This window comes from Apis mellifera, linkage group LG3 (genome assembly GCF_003254395.2).
Source record: "Apis mellifera strain DH4 linkage group LG3, Amel_HAv3.1, whole genome shotgun sequence".
Lineage (NCBI taxonomy): Eukaryota > Metazoa > Arthropoda > Insecta > Hymenoptera > Apidae > Apis > Apis mellifera.
Window position 1 is genome coordinate 6,278,855 of NC_037640.1, and position 16,874 is coordinate 6,295,728.

General features: G+C 43.6%; 1 protein-coding gene across 1 annotated transcript in view; it reads right to left on the reverse strand.

The window, feature by feature from the left end:
- The window catches only part of LOC724603 (receptor-type guanylate cyclase Gyc76C-like), a 65,767-nt gene that overhangs the window by 24,891 nt on the left and 24,002 nt on the right, over window positions 1-16,874 (reverse strand). Inside the window, exons 3-4 of the mRNA XM_016911268.2 lie at window positions 12,262-12,697; window positions 6,264-6,461 (exon numbers count right to left, since the gene is read on the reverse strand). Of these exons, the coding sequence (XP_016766757.2) occupies window positions 6,264-6,461; window positions 12,262-12,654 (591 nt within the window). The 5' untranslated portion in view covers window positions 12,655-12,697. The remainder of the gene's footprint in view (window positions 1-6,263; window positions 6,462-12,261; window positions 12,698-16,874) is intronic.

Consider the following 16,874-nt stretch of genomic DNA (forward strand, 5'->3'; position numbering starts at 1 on the left):
AATTTTCCAACCAATTCTCCTATCTCTGAATATCTCCGAATCGATTATTTTCGAAAAAATCGTTACCTTCCTCGCGAATTCTCCTCGCCTCGCCTCGAGAAACGTTGGAATTTATATCTGTAATTCACGCTGTTTACGCTGGTGGCTTCGCACGACACTTTATCATCACGGTGAACGCGCGATTTGAATTGGAGATTTCGCGTGGAGGTGAGTCGAAAGCGAGAACGGAGGAGGATACGTACGTACGTACGTACGTAACGGAGGGATCGGTCAGAGAGACGAGAGATCGATGCGGTTTCACGCGCGGTAATGGACTTCACGGCGGTTTCTCGATCGCCTGTAGCAACATTGTCACCAACTCTACTCGGCCTCTCGGGTTTCACAGAGTTCTCTCCTCTCCGACGCCGAGCTTCGAATCGAGTTACGCAAGGACTCAAAGGGTAATTCGAAGTTTACGCGCATCCTCGAGGAATATCGAGGAAAATTGCGGCCAATCTTGCCCGCGGACTCCCCACCGGCCTCGCGATAACTTGATACGATTCTGCTTTTACGTTTTCAATCGATATGTGTATATATATATATATCTTTAGCACGTAATGATACACCGTATGTTAAATAAGAAAAAGCCCACGAAGATGATGAAATGAAGGAGTATTCAAAAAAAAGAAAAGACAAATTAACAGCGCGATGAAATTTTCTAATATAATTAGTTGCGAAATTGCGTCCACGAAATAAACAACGTCTAATAAATTTAAGAAAAAGAATCCAAACAATTCGCTTCAATCCGATCACTTTTGTATTCGTGTTATTAAAATAAAAAAAAAAAGAAGAAAAAAAATGGCGAAACAACAACCCACGTTGTTTTGTACCACGGCGAACCCACATTGCGCCGGACAGTTTTCCGATCCGCGGAGACGTCATCGACTCGGCGGCCGGTGCAATCAACAGGTGGTTGCACCAACCGCGATGCAGTGACCCGCGTGTATATATATATATATATATATACATACACGTGTGCGTGTGCGTGGAGTAACGCGTGGAGGATCGAGCGAGAGAAAGAGAGAGAGAGAGAGAGGGAGTCGCTTATCGAAAGTTCTCACTGGATCGTGATACTCGCATATACACACGCGGTGGTTACGAGAGAAGCTTAGCATAGGCGGTTTGCGCTCAGCCTCTCTGTGGTCCACCTACGGCTATTCACCTAAACGGGTAGCTGCTACGTTAATATCTAGCAGCGTGGTCCACGCAACCGAGTCCACCACCTCTCCTTCTCCCTCCCTCTCTTTTTCTCTCTGTCCCGAGCTTTTCCTTTTCGACGAATAGACGTGAAGGAGTTTCAGCGATTCGTATTTTCTTCCATTGTGCACAACGTGCTGCTTTGTATGCAGGAATGCACGCTCGAGCAGAGTTCAACTCTGAGGGGATTCTCGAATTAGCCGGCGTTAGATCGCTTTTCTCCGTTCTGCTCCCGCCTTCTTCTGGCGGGAAACTAAAACTATGCGGTATGATCTTTGTAAAATTGGTGGCGGCAGGGAAATGCCGGGATCGATGATCGAGACGAGAGTCGGATTGAGTTCAAGTCGATCGAAAACTGTTCTTCGCAAACACGTGGACGATGATTCGTTTGATTCGAAGGAAAAGAAGTGGTTTCGATTACCCGTTAATCGTGTGTGCGTATTTAACAGGGAGAGAGGGGAGATCGGGAGGAATGCCGATTTTCAATTAAGCTGGAACCACGCTGATCCGGCTGAACGATCGTTGAATAAGAAACTTTCTATCGATAACCCCGCCAATCCTTCGCTCGAACGGACGCTCATTTGCTTCGACAAATTTGTTCAGTTTACAAACGGATTTTTAATGCAAGATTTATTTTTTTTTTTATAATTGTTTACCAATATTTTCTTTCCACAAGTCATACATACCAATGTTGTACCGTATCGTTTTTTTAAGTATCAAGATATTAAAAAAAATCGGTTATTTATAGGCTGAAAGAATGTTTTTGACGTCATCTCGATACCTACAACTTAATTAACCGATGATCTCCCGTTTCTAATAAATCCGCTCGTATTACACGCAAATTGCGTTTTTATTTCCGCTCCCATTAGCAGGAACGAGAAATTTCAATCGACCTTCATCGAACACATTTCATTATTATACGAATTTACAAAATATACCTTACGAAACCAAACTCCTCTTAAACATAATTCGAATTGCATCCCTTTCCCCGATCTTCTCCGCGAAAAAAAAGCGGCCTAGAAAGCCAGCAGCCTGTCTCAGCGTTGAAAAAACCGAAATGCGCCAGTTTCGCTGCCGACGACGACGACGACGACGACGAGCTTGAATCGAGGCGTGGGAGCGGCGCGTTTTTCGCGTTGGTCGTCGTGGCCCGAAATAGCCGCGCGACGCGGCGGATACTTGGCCGACGGGCAGAAAATAAATCGGCGGAAGCACAGTGCACGCGAGCGCTGGTAAACATCCGGCGGAAGGAAAAAACGAAATGGAATAGAGAGAGAGAGAGGGAGAAGGCGCGCCGCTATTCGATCCCGGCCACGGATTCGATTCGAGGTGAAACTAGGTGAAAGTAAAGGGAGAGGCGCGCGCGATTCTTCTTCTTCCGCACGCGCACGTATCCCTAACGCGCGCGGATCGGGGAAAGGGTTTTGCGAGCGAAAACGGGCACGAGGAGAATCGACTTCCTTTCCGACTTCCCTTTTCCCCGACTCGCGCCGCCTTCCCCGTTTCATTTTCTTACGACCTCCGATTAACATAAATTAGTCTGGAGGCCTTTTTATCTCTTCGTGCCACTTTCTCATTACGCTCGAATCTCTCGGTGTACGTGCAATCGAGACAGTCCTCGAACGTGTCCTTACGATTTCCATTCAAGAAACCTTGTCCTTTTTTCTTCTCCTTCTCTCTCCTCCGCCTCGTCCGCGTTCCATTTTTCTTTGACCCGCTGATCGTGGTTATTAACGGAATCGCGATTATCCGTGATCTCGATTGATTTTTCATGATACGATTTTTTTTTAGTTTTTTCTTCCCCCCTTAGCGGCAGGATATTTCGTATCTGTAATATGATTGCTTTTATCATCTATCTTATTTTGTTATCGTTCCAAACTTTGCAATTTCTACGAAAGTTAGAAAAGATTGATTCTATAATTTATGAAATATACATTAAATATACGCGATATTCGTGATCAAATTATTCGAATCAAATTGAAAAAAAGGAAAGAGTTTCGCGACAACGCATCCTTCTTCTTCTATCCGAGAGATTCCAACTTTCAGATAAAAGAAGAAGGTAAAAAAAAAAGAGAAGAAAAAAGCCGAGGAAGTTCGAGGCACAAGTTTCCTTTTTCTTCCTGCTTTTGAAAACGGTGAACGTTCGGTTTCGATCGGGAATATTAGGCGAGGGGAGAAGAAGGTGGGACGACAGCGACGAAGAAAACGGGGCGACCGGCAACAACAGCCGTGCCACTTTCGAGGCGGCGAATTCCACGGAAACGGAGCGATGGTCCGAGGATGATTCGAGACGATTAACGAGGCGTATAAAGCAGACGGGTTAAATGATCAACCGGTTAAAAATAGAAGCGGATTCGTGACATGTGTTTTTATTGAATCGGTACACGAGCGAATCCGTTCCCAATCGCTCGCTTCCTCCTCGTATCTTTCGTAAATAACCGATTGCCGAGTTTTTCGTTCAACTGGAGGAAACTGAGAAAGTATTAAATACGAGCAGCGTCCGTATGGCGCCACCGCGACGGCCGACGATTCTCCTCTCCTTTTCCCTCCGCTTCGAGAAATCGACTAAAAATATATCATTCGCGATCGAAGAACTTACAATGGAGGTATTTATCTAATTTATAATTACAATTTAATCCGGGGGGAATAATAAAAATGTAGGAGGAATTATCTCTATTAATTTTTAAACAGGAATAAAATCTGTAATTTAATATAATTTGTAATTGTTTATCGTGGAAGAATCGTCCTTATCTGATGAGAACTTGTGCATCTCATGGAGTTATTAAAAAACATTACTTTTTGCGCGATAAATTATCTCTCTACATATATACACGCACATGTATTTAAATATTTCTATTGCAAATAAATTACGAAACGAATCGCTTTGTCCGTTTTGATATCCGACATGGCGAGTTCCACGGCATGGAATATATATATATATATATATATATGTTCTATGACAGAGATTTGTCTACGATTGCGCAATCCTCGGCTATCCACGCCACTTTGGATACTTTGATCGACGCCAACTCGAATCGGAAGGAAAAAAACGGAAAGAAATACACGAATATCGGTATCATCCAATGCACGCTCAGCGATACACACGCCTGCCATGTACAGATGCATACGTTGTCAACAATGTTGTTAATGCAGTTAGATTCGTGTCATCGAGATAAGTCGAGTTCGTTCGAATGGATAAAGGAGTGGGACGAAAATAGAAAGAGTTAATCAAGAGTTTGACGAAGCGCGTGCATTTCGCGAAACGTAGTTTTAACCCTTATACGAACGACAATAGATATCTTGACATTCAACGATCGGAATATGCATGAGCCTGCCGCTATTTTTAGATCAACGTGACGTATTTCGCATTAAATTAAAACTCGAATTAAAACTTACACGGCATATTTCATTTTTCTTTATACAAACGTGTCTATCTTTCCATCGAATATCAGACAAAAGAAAGGAAAGATCTTTTGTAATACAATAATCGAATCTTTCATCCTCAAAGGGTTAATCTCGCGACAAAGTATCAGCCACTCGTCACGAAGACACCGTTCCACGAGATTAAAGGAATATCTTCCAGATCTGGATAGTTGATTTATATGGGATCGTCGAATACCATGAATTCGAAGTAGATTCTTATCCTTCGGGATAATCGAACGCATCCACTCTGATCCGCACAACCGGTTCGATTCGGTTCGTGATCGATGCGTTTCCAGATCCTGTTCGGGCGACGAGGCTCGGACCTAGGTTAATCTACGATTTAAGATATCTCCGCCTCGCGATAAAAAACGTTCGACCCAAGATAGCTCGATCGCAGCCACGGTTCAAGGCTTGATCCAAGGAGTATTCTTCTCGAGTCGCTCGCTGCTACGAAGGGCCTGTTCGAAACCCCAGAGCAAAATTCTTAAACGGGAAGGCAAATTCCATGCGATAATTGGACCGTCGTTCCTACTCGATTATTATAAATTCACATTTATAAATATCCTCTTTTGAACAATCAATTCAATACTCTTCGTGTAACAAATTTTAATTATTTCTTGCTTTTCGAATATCCTGAAAGCTTTCGAACCTAATTTTTACAATTCTTTGCAAGATAAAAGAAGAATCTTCCCGCAAATTCAAATAAAATTCCACATCGATTTAATCTTCTAATTTCCTCCGCTCTTAATTTCAATCGCCTTCGTTTCGCTTCTTCGAAACGGAAGAAGCGGAAGAAGGGCAGGATGGTAATTTTTCACCCGGCCGATCGAAGCCGAGGGTATCGCGTGTTCCTCGCGGGGGGAAAAAAAGCCTCGGAACGGACGCGGAAGCAGCCCGTAATTATATTGTCACGCCGCGGGTGTTCAATTTGTCGACGAGCATCCGCGTCCTCCCCCGCGTCACCTCCTTCGAAACAACTTGGAAACTCGCTCGCTTCCCTCCTCCCTGTTCTCACGCCTTTCGAATCCTGGCATCCTTGGTCGGGGAGAGAAAGATCGGCACGAGGATGCGATCCTCGAGATCGTCGGTTATTTTCAGGGAAATATTTTCGCAGAGACGCGGGGGAAAGGATTGGTAATTCGAGAGACGAATGACGCTATTCTCGAGACGTGGATGGTTATTTTTGAAGAGTATCTTTTTATAGAGCGCGCAGAGGGATTCATTGAGCGAGTGAAAGGGGAGTACACGTGTTGGAATATGAATTTTTTGAGAAGAGGGACTCTAGAAAAAATCTGGAATGGATATTGAAATCGGCTTGGATCGATTATTCTTTTACCAAAAATTCTAATATATATATTGTGGTATAAATTGGTTATTAATTTGTTTATGGAAGTTGAGAAGAGAGAAGAAGAGAAGCTATCGGGATAATCTTCATAGCGTTTAAATATTCATGGTATATTCATAATGGAAGCGGGCGAGGTTATCCTTATCTGATCTATCCCCGACAGCTATCGAGAATATCGGGATATAATAAATCATTGGATCCAGTTTCGTGGATACTGGCGGAGCGAGCAGGTGTTTCGAACAGTATTAAAACTACTTACGTAACTAATCATGGGTATGTTGCGGGACTGAGCGACTATGGCTTCAACGTAGCACGAGCCTTCCGGTCCAAAGAAGGCTGCAACCTTCTCGCAGATCATATCGATCATTGCCTTCGTGGCTTCCACCGTTTCTCCCCTCGTGTCGCTCCATCGCATCACCAGCTTCACGTTTGGCAATATATTCGGATCGCTGTTGATCTGGAACGGATTTATATCCTTAGATTAAAATTCTTTAAATTTTTATAAATTAAAAATATATACATTTTGTCGAAAATTTACGTGAAATTTTCATCTCCTTTCCCAATTTCCATTCTGTGAGAGAGAGAGAGAGACACGCAAAGTTATCGTTTTATTTTATAAACTGTTACGCAACTGTTATTATGAAACCTATATTTCGTCATACGATATTAAATTACAATAATTGAACGGTGTCACGAGATGCATCGGTCGAGTCGTGAGTTAGCGTACTTTATATCCGACTTAATTGTTTCCAATAATGCCCCCACTCGGCCAATTTAAACGAACTAATCGGGTTACCACGATTCTCGCAATAATGATCGCGAATATTCTAACACTCGATGTATAAATGATCGAATCGAATGGCAAGCAACAAATCAAGAGGAGGAGATGACAACAATCGTTCGATCATCGAATCGATGATATATCGTGACGCGGTCGAAGAGAGCGAAAGAGGAAAAGAGTGTCACAATAAGTCGTAATAATGGGTCACGATGTTGTTTCTCCTTCCAACCTGGTACCGTACATAAACCCGCGAGGAGTGCACGAATCGATTTTCCACGGCTCCGCTCGGTATTCCATTAGAATAAATTTCTGCCCCCCAGGAACGTCGATTAAAGTTCAATTCGTTAATGTTATCCAAGTGTCCCGATTCCTCTCCGATAATTCTCTCGCGGCGTATCCGGCTCGTAAGTTGCTTATTACGCAAATTCGAAATACTTTTTCCAATCCTTGTTAATAGTTGGCAAGCAACTGATCGAATTAATTCGAAATCTCGAATGGAATTCTCTGTTTAGTTTGGATTTTTGAGGAAGATCGTCACCGAATAACTCGACGAGACAGGATTTTAATTCCATCTTTCTTTTTTTTTTTTAAAGATAAAACTGGGATAAATAGAGAGGAAATACTTGGTTTGTTTAAAAAATGAGGGAGAGAGAGAGAGAGAGGAATATATTAATCTGGAATTCCGAGAAAATTCTTGATTATATATCCGCGCGAATTATGGATTTAAGCCGGTTCGACGGCGAGTATAAAAACATTTCTCCTTTATGAATTTTATAGCGGATACTCGCGCGCTCGCTTTTCTCGATTCTTACTTCGCTGTTGTGCGTTTAACCTGTGCACCGTAAAATTGTATCTCGCTCTCGTTCATAAATTATTAATAGAATGATCGAAAACGTAATTTATGAAGACTACTATAAATCCATTTAAATTCAATCGCTATATCGGTATAAATTTGTACAGACTCGCTTGGATTAAATATTTATTACACATCGATCGTTCTTCCTCTAATTTTAAACTTCGAAGAAAAAAAAGAAAGGAAAGAAGGAGAGAAAAAAAAATTCATCTACCCATAAGCCTCTAATTTAACGCGCAAACAAGATCGTCAAACGGAATGTTTGAAATTTTTTTCCTTCCCGATAAAAAAACCCGTTTCCGAGAAAAACAAAGGAATTTCCTCCCAAAATGCGATCCAAAAATATCGTTACACGTTTTGTAACTTTTTCAACGTTTCGATCGCAAATCGTTGCAGTAGTTTTAGTTCAAGTTTATTCCCTGTTCCTGTCGATTCTAATTTTAATCATGACCGAGGAAGAAGAATAACTTCCGTCGAGCGAACGAATAATTACTTGTTTCCACACCATCCAGATCATGACTCGTCGCGGAGGAGAAGCGGAGGAACGAGTCGATGGCTTAATTATGCGAGTATTGTTCTCTCGGAATGAGTGACGAACATGATCAATTACAACTCGTTACGTAAAACGACGTGTGGCGTTGTACACACGATGAAATCGGGGAAGAAAGAGAGAGAGAGAGAGAGAAATATCGCCGAATTATTACGACTCTCGGGTCGGCGAAATTTTTTTCGTTAGGCTCCACTCGGAACCCGAGGAACCGTTAAAGCGGTTTCGAGGCGGCGCTATAAAAAATCATTGCTCTTCCCGTTGGATGGTTCGCATTCCTGACTTTGCACCTGCCTTCGGACGACCGCCGAATTCGTACGATGGAATGCGTACAATAATGCTCCCACCATTCTTTCCTCTCCTTCCAAGGGTTTTTTTCTTTTAACGACCGCGGGTGAAAGTTGAATTCGCTCGCCCCTCAACGATCACCATGTCTCTTAACTAAAAAAAGAAATGTAAATGAAGAGGAAGAGGAGACACTTTATTATTCGCTGAAACGAATTATTCTTAAGGAAGAAAGAATTTTGAGATGAAAAGTAGGAAAAAAAAGAACTCTTGTTGTACAATTTATCTCGTAAATTAAAAAGTTATCTTACGATTTTCCATATCTCCATAAACGTATAGATGCGTTTACAATTAAATTTCGAAACAGTCGGTATAAAACCTTCGATATTATTCCAATATTTCTCAAGATTCGAGAAGAAGAAGAAGAAGAAAAATATCGCACAACAACTGTTCCAATTCCGCTGAGAAACATAAGCAGAGTTCTCTCCCTCGAGAGAGAGAGAGAGTTGTCTGACACACGAGCGCGAAACAATGTCCACAGACACTGTCCACTTACGATGCCACTGGCAGGGTTTCGCCAATCAGCTTATTTTCGAGTAATTGAAGGGCGTCCGGTCGTGGAAGGCTGTGTGCACGACCGAATGCCACAACCTTCAGGGTCGATGAGAGCGACTTGGCTCGATTCGTTCGTCCGCGGGGAAAACGAGAGAGGGAAAAAAAGAAGGAAAAAATAAAGAAAATCGAGACGACGAGGAATATTACGCCCAGTTGTCTGCCCCCGTTAATTTGAATACTCGTAAAAGTCGGCAAATTCGGTCCAACGAGGCCTCTTTCCCTCCCCTTTCCATCGCTTCTCCATCGATTCTCTCTCGAATCTCGTGGTTCGAAAAAAAAAAAAAAAAAGGGAGAAAAAATATAAATATTCTCTTTGAAATGTTAATTCAAAATAAGCTTGAAACCGTTGAATCGGTGAAATCGCATCCGATGATTCATCGGATGTGCAACAGCTGTCACGAGCGATCGCCTTAATCGCTCTTAAAAGCCTCGTGAATGATCATCGAGACCAAGCGAATTTCGTATCGTGATCTCGTTCCCCTATTTAAAGATATCGAAACTAGTTTATCGAATCGTGGGTGTGCGTCATAGCGAATTCCACAATTTCTTTTCTTTTCGAGTGTCGCAAGTTTAATCGAATGCAAAATGCGATCTTATGATCGAGGGGTTGAGGAGTCGAACGATTTTTCGAGAGATGGAAGAATGATTGATCAAACGTTTCGTATTGATCGACGACCTCGATTCGAACGGATAAAAACTAATGGAGCTTGGTTAAGTACAATAATTAATTCATCAAGGTTAAGGGAAGATGGTGACGGTGCGAGTTTTACGCGAGAGACGATTAGGTGGTATTGACCCTTGCTCAGCCGTGTCAAGGTTGGGTCCCATTTTGACCCATATCAGGTTCTCTCTTGCCCACGAAGAAGTTAATCGCTAATTCCACGGAAAGTGAAGTTAATCAATTTGAACGGAGAAGCTTTCGACAAAATTTATGTTCGTCGTTGCCGTTTAATTTAATCCCAACCATTTCGTTTAGTTACAGTTTCGAAGTACACGATTACGAGTAGATAGTTTCTTCAGTTTAAGTCGATTAAAACAAATGATTCAAAAATTCAAAATAATAAATCACGATTTGTTCATCATCTCGAAAGTCTTGAAATATATCTCTCCTCGTTACGATTTATCGGAAAATCAGCTAATCTCTGTTCTCCAATATCGGTAATTTTGCCATACGATCGGAGAGATATTAGAAACGAGCGTAATTACTTTGCATACCGACTATGCAAACGCCCAAACGAAGAAAAACTTTCACCATGCCTCGGCTAAAAATAGAATTATTTCCTCGTTGCAAAGCGGTCTCGCTCCAAGCCAAGCCACAAGAAATAAAAATGTCTGACGAGGAGCGCACGAAAATAACCTAAAAATCCTCGCTCATCACCGTCGCTTTCTTTCTTTCTCTCTTCCTTTTCTTCTTTTTCTTTTCTCTTTCTTTTTTTGATATAAAAATACGAATCTACGCAGCATTCGGTACGAGGCAACCTTTGGTCCCCAAAGTAACGAGCAACGAGGCCGACACTTACTCTTGCGTCCAACTGCATAAATAAAATCGCGGCCAAATCTCGTTTCCTACACGCGCGTCGAGCTCCTACGTATCTATCTTCGATTCCCATCTCAGATTTCGTTCAATTTCACCTATTACTTTCTTTCTCCTACATCGAAAATACCTGCAACTTTAACGTACACGATATACGGCATCGTATAAAATCAAAAGAAATCGTTCGTCCATTTTTCTATAAATAAGAAAACAAAAGGATTCTTATTATCCTTGAAAAAAAAAGAAAATATCCACGCAATCCACACGATATACGATATACGGCATCGAAAATCAAAAGAAATCGTTCGTCCATTTTTCTATAAATAAGAAAACAAAAGGATTCTTATTATCCTTGGAAAAAAAAAGAAATATCCACGCAATCCGTAGGATAGAAAATCCTCCGTGACCCGCGCACGTGACCCTCACGGGGCCGAGAGAAAAGTGGCGGGAGGGGGGAAAGGAACGAATCGGAACGGTGAGATACCAGAAATATACCCGAATAATTATCGGCGTAACCGCGATCCATCTTTGACGTAACTTGTTATTTCCAAGTAGAACCGGATACTCGCTGGTCCCCCTCCCTCCCCGCGATACCATCGGTTATTTCGACGATTCCCACAGGTTTCTCGCAGGCCCTTCCCTTACGCGCCCGCCACGGTTGCAGGTTGCGAAACGGCGCGCGCGTGTATAGAGCCGCGGCTGGTTTCGTGGTACAAAAAGGGAGAAGGAACGCGAACACGTTCGAGAGGAGCGATGAGGAGGTGGAGGGGCGAAAGATGAGAAAGATGAGAAAGCGGGGTTGGAGGAGGATAAAAAGGGGGGGAAGGGGGGAGGAGAAGGTTTCTCGATCGCGAGCGAATTCTTCTCACGGTTGCGAGAGCGGAGTTTGGACGCGTGGGCGGACCGGCGAATAATGCCGGTCTTGTATTTTTAAACCCTCGCACGAATCGGCATCTCTCCGGGGCGGGAGAGATGGCGGGTCACTCGGCACGTTGCGGCTCCCGCTGCAGCCGCGCGCACCTTTCTCTTTTTCTTCTCTTTACCCGGCCCTCCGAAAACGATCTCACGGTCCCTGGAGCGCGCGCGCGCGCGAGAGCGAGCGGGCGTCCCGCGACCGCGCGCGCCGATCCTCCAATGAATTATCGACCCTTCCAGACCGGAGGAACGCGAGGCTGCCGCTGGAACCGCCCGCGGGAAAAAACGGCCGAGACAGGGGCCCGCGATATCGGGGCCTTACGGATTCGCCGCGGCCTACGTGGGAACTTTGGGAACCCTGGCTACCGTAATTAGGGACCACTCTCTCTCTCTCTCTGAACCTCAATCGATTTCCACGTGTCCGCACGCAACACGTGGAAAGTGACGAGCGTGTTTCGGTTAGATGGAGAGGGAGGGACCTTGTTTTTGAGGAGGACGCGTGTTCCATTCACGGTGTATAATATATCTGCGCGGATGAGCGGCGAATTAACGAGGCGAGTTATATTTAGCTCGGAATGGAATGTAGGTTTAGATAAACCTATCGTGCGCGTGGTACGGGATCGTTTTCGAAATATGATCGAAACGTTGATGTGAAAATTTATTATAGTCCTCGTATAAAATATAAAATATAGAAGGTAGGTTAAAAGGAAAAGGAGGAAGAACTCACCTCGTCAAGGGCCATGGAGAAGGCACCGGAGATGGCAAGGCCCTGGCGATCTTTCAGGCCGCCTTTGATGGCCGTGAGGTATCCAATGGTAAGATTCTGCTGTTTCCTCGGCTGGATGGCCCTGGTTACGGTGGATTTCGGGTAAGTCTGCCTGGAGAGTAGTGCCTGCTGCCACTCGGCCCCGGGCAACCCTGGCGGCTCGGCCAGGCCCAGGACCAGAGGGCTGCTGGCCAGCAGCAGCAACACCAGCAGGGCCCGTGATCTGTTCCCGCACGAGCGTGGCCGCACCGGTTGCGGCTGATCCACCCGGTGCCGTCGATTGCGTTCCTGAGGGACTTCCTGGCGACGGGGAGGCCTGCGGCGGCTCGGCTGTACTGGCGGGCCGGGGCGCATGGCCGCCGCCGCCACCGGTCAGCACCGCCTCCCTCCCGCTCACCTGCAATCCCAAATTTTTTCCATTATTCCATGTCCGCGAATATCATTTCTCCAATTCACCGAACGTGTTAACTCTTATTATATTATAAATCGTCTCTGATCGAGGAAAAGATCGGTTCTTCCGTATTTAATAGCTGTTGAAACGACTGTATATAAGATCTTGGAGGCCTCGATACTTTTCTGTCCCTTGCCAAGGATGAAGTAACGAAGGAATATCGTTTGTTCTATATTTCGCTTATATTCTTGCAAGTAGAGTAATAGTTTCGATTAATTCGATGTGCGCGTTGAAGAATCGAAAGGATATCGCATACTCGAAGATCCTAACTTCGTAATCTTACACGCTTCTCGATGAGCAGATAGAGCAGATATGTAACGAGACCGATGATCGTACACCACTCGTGCGATATATTTTTAGCCACTTATCTTGCCAGCGGTACGAAAAATTCGTACTGAACCACGCAATTAGATATAAGTGCCCGTACTTAGAAGTGTCATTTCGACGCTATCTTCCCCGCTACTTATCACTCGTCTCCACTTATTCGTCTGAGTCATTGCGTGTGCCGTGCGCGTCGAGCTAATAATACTAATAATAACAACAACTGATATCCACCCAAAAAAAAAAAATAAAAAAATAGCTCCTTCGTTTCTCAAAACGTTCGCAAACGTTTTTATTACGCCATCGAAAACGTGTCCACTCCGCCTCCCCCCGCGGATTAATTTTCCTCCTTCTCGAGATAAAAATCTCGAGAATCGTACGTGTCATCCGACGTTAATCATCCGCCCTCCCTCCACCGTTCATATATTCCGCGACCTTGCTCCCAGATTCCAGGTTAGAAAAAAAATGAGTCACGGAAGAATCTGCTGCGCGTCGAGTCGTTATCTTCCCGATCGGATATCAATGATCTCCAGGAAACATTACGTCAGCAACGAGTCGAAGGACTGGAAACAGCGCGAGCGATTGCATGCGGATCCGATTCATGAATGATTCCTGTTTATTATTATATATCGTCTCGAGAGAGCTCGTATATCGGCTCGTAATCGTATTCGCCGTACGCGCTCAATAGCGAAGAAGCTTCGTCGGGGAAGCATGCGGAATCAAGCTGTCCCATTGTTTCACGGAAACGTTCCTGGAAAAACAGTTTCGAGGAAGGTCGCTTTCCAAGACCGCTTTATTCGTTCCGTTAACAAGAAAAATCTAAACGTCCCCTTCTTCCTCTCCCCGACCTTAGATACAACTCGCTCGGATAATTGTTGAAAAATCTGCCTATAATTCGCCTTGCCAACGAAAATCTCGCGAACCAACTTCTCAATCGATAAATCCATTCAAGGAGGAAAAACAATTACCCTTTCGAGAGATTACTATCCGAAACACGAACTTTCACTGAAAACTAAAAAGAGTTCGCTTATTACGAGTTCACAAATCACCTAATCATTTGTCATCGTAACACAAATCTCGATTTGCTCGAGAATCAACACCTTCGCTATTCTCTTCTCCTCCCAATCTTGCGAGATGCAACGCGTTCCATTAAACGAGCAAGCGAAGAATTTCGCAACGATCGATTCAATCGGAAGGTGAAAAGAGAGAGAGAGAAAATACACGCAATCGTCGCAGCGGAACGATTCCGCGTCGAAGCGAAGGAACGGCCGTGGAAAACACGTGGCTGGGCATCGAGAGGGACACACCTGTTGCAATTACGTAACGCGACGAACGAACGAGCGACTCTCTCTCTTTCTCGCCTACGAGAAAGAGAGAGAGAGAGAGAGAGCGCGGTGGCTGCCTGCTACAACACGGCCAGCAGCCCACTACTCTAGAAGCCCTCGACGCGCCACGACAATAAAGACGTCTTCTTCTTCTCCCCTCGGTTGATGCATGGTGTCATTCACGAAGCGGGCTGTGGGCCGGCTTCGTGTACAGGCTTTCCAACGTCGTTCGTTTCTAAGCCGAGATTTAATTATGGCCGGCCGGTGAAAGTGACCGGCTGCGCGGATTTATATTTAACGGGCGGGAAAAGGGGCGACGAGTCACCTTGGCGAGCCACAGGTGACCAATTCACGAACGCGATGAGCGATTCCCGTAGCGGGGACGGGAAATCCTGTCGCGACAAAAATGCTTATCCGCTATTATTATGTGATTTAACTCTTGTTTCTTTATTTCCTATTCACTTTTAACACGACTCGGATATTATTGTCTACTTGAAAATTTTTTACAAATTACGTATTGATTTTTTTTTTCTTCTTCTCGAGAGAAGAAAATACAGAGAGATCGTATATACAATTATAGAAAGGATATCTAAATTATATTAGAAATTTCTCTAGATTTTACTTTCTTTCGCGTTACGAAACGCTAGAAGAGCAAATCGTTAGAGAGGAGTTTTTTCTTTAATTTTCAAGAAAAGAATTTTCCAAGGTAACAGGTAATCCCAACAGGTAAATATTTTCCCTCGCGTTCCTTCGAGGCCTCGCGTTATTATGCTTTTTTTTTTTTTTTTTTGCCTGCGACGAGCGCGCTCGGCTCGGCTTTCGTCGATGTATCATTCGCGAGACGTGTAACGCGCGCTTTCTCCCCGACGATTTTTATCGCGCGACGATGGGATAGAGAAGCGTGGACAGGATCGTGACCCCGTCGAGGCTTTTTCAATTAACGATAAGCCGACGGACGCATCGAGGCGCGTTATAAACCGCGTTATAAGCCACGACGACGTCGAACAAGTGGAAGTGGACAGTTTCCACGAGCGACGCGTCAGCGCGGTGCTATTTATTTTCAGGCGTTGTTGGGCGATCTAATTAGCTCGTTTAACACGCGTGGATCGGATTCAAGTCGGTTTCTAGTAACGCGGCCCACCGAAAACCGTTCCGTGAAATTTTCCAAATCGCTCGATCCGCTAATTGCCGATTGCTAATTGTCCTCGTTCGAATTGAATATTTTTAAAATTCGCGATATTTGTTTCAATATTTTTTTTCCACGTTTACGTTTGCTTGATTATTGTGTTAATTTGCCGGATAACTTTTAACACGCGATTAGTAACAGGAGATTAAATATCTGGGGGAATAATTGAAATTAGTATAATCGTCATTTGGCAAAGATCTTGCCGTTTCTTAAATCGTGTCGTGTCGTGAAAATAAAGATAAACGAGCTTTTAAACCGTTTTTGACAAAACGTACGTTCATCGAATACACGTTGCAGAGTGGCAAAAATTTTAAAAAATTAATCTAAAAGAAATAATAATTAGATCGATAGAATGAAAAATTGGTAAATTATTTAAAAACCTAGAAACTATTAAAGAAAATTTGCAAAAGAAAGAAAAATGTATCATCTTCAGTAAATTATCAATTAATATAATTTTCTAGTCAAATTTTCTTAACCCTTCAATTCCTTTTTGCCTTTTTTCAAACATACATCGCATTGCAATTGTCTTAGAAAAATTAAAATAAACCTTCGTAGGCACAAACTTTTCTTTCTTGCATCGAAAGAAATAATTACGCGTTTAAAAGTGGATCGAAAAATCCTTGCCACGCGAGCACTCGTTCCAGTCGAATTTTATTCTCGCCTCTCGAGACCGTTACACTCCCATGGGCCGAGAAAGCAAACAGGATCTTTTTAACGCGGGCCTGATACGTAAAGTAAATTCGGCCCGCGATAAAGTTCTAAGAATAGCAAGCGTCCATGGAAGAGCATACGTTATTTGTCAATGACGTCGCTTATGGTTACCTGAGATAAGTGGCTTCGCTCCGATAACTCCGATACGTATTCCAAACGTTCGGCGAAATTATCTTTTTTTGTCCTCGTTTTATCGTACGATATTATTACCAGCCCGAGAGAATTTTAAATTTTTAACTTTCCCGTCGAAATTCGATTGGGCCGATACTTACAACGCTCGAAACGTTTTAATTTTTAATTCCTTAAAATTACAACAATTATAACAGATCGCGCAATAAATCTTCCTTCCCTCTATTTTATTAAAAATTCCCAAAATCGCAAGGATTTGAAAAAGGAAAGGAAAAAAAAGGTTCGATCAGCTGATCGATTCTTAAGCAAAAAAAGTGTCGCGATAGACGAACAGCGAACGCTCTCGAAAGGAGAGTTATCACTGTTTATCTGAAACGATATGCACCGCGAGTGTTGACCCTGCTTCCATTGCGTAAACGCGTGCCTCACGCATAGCCCAACCGGCACCGCC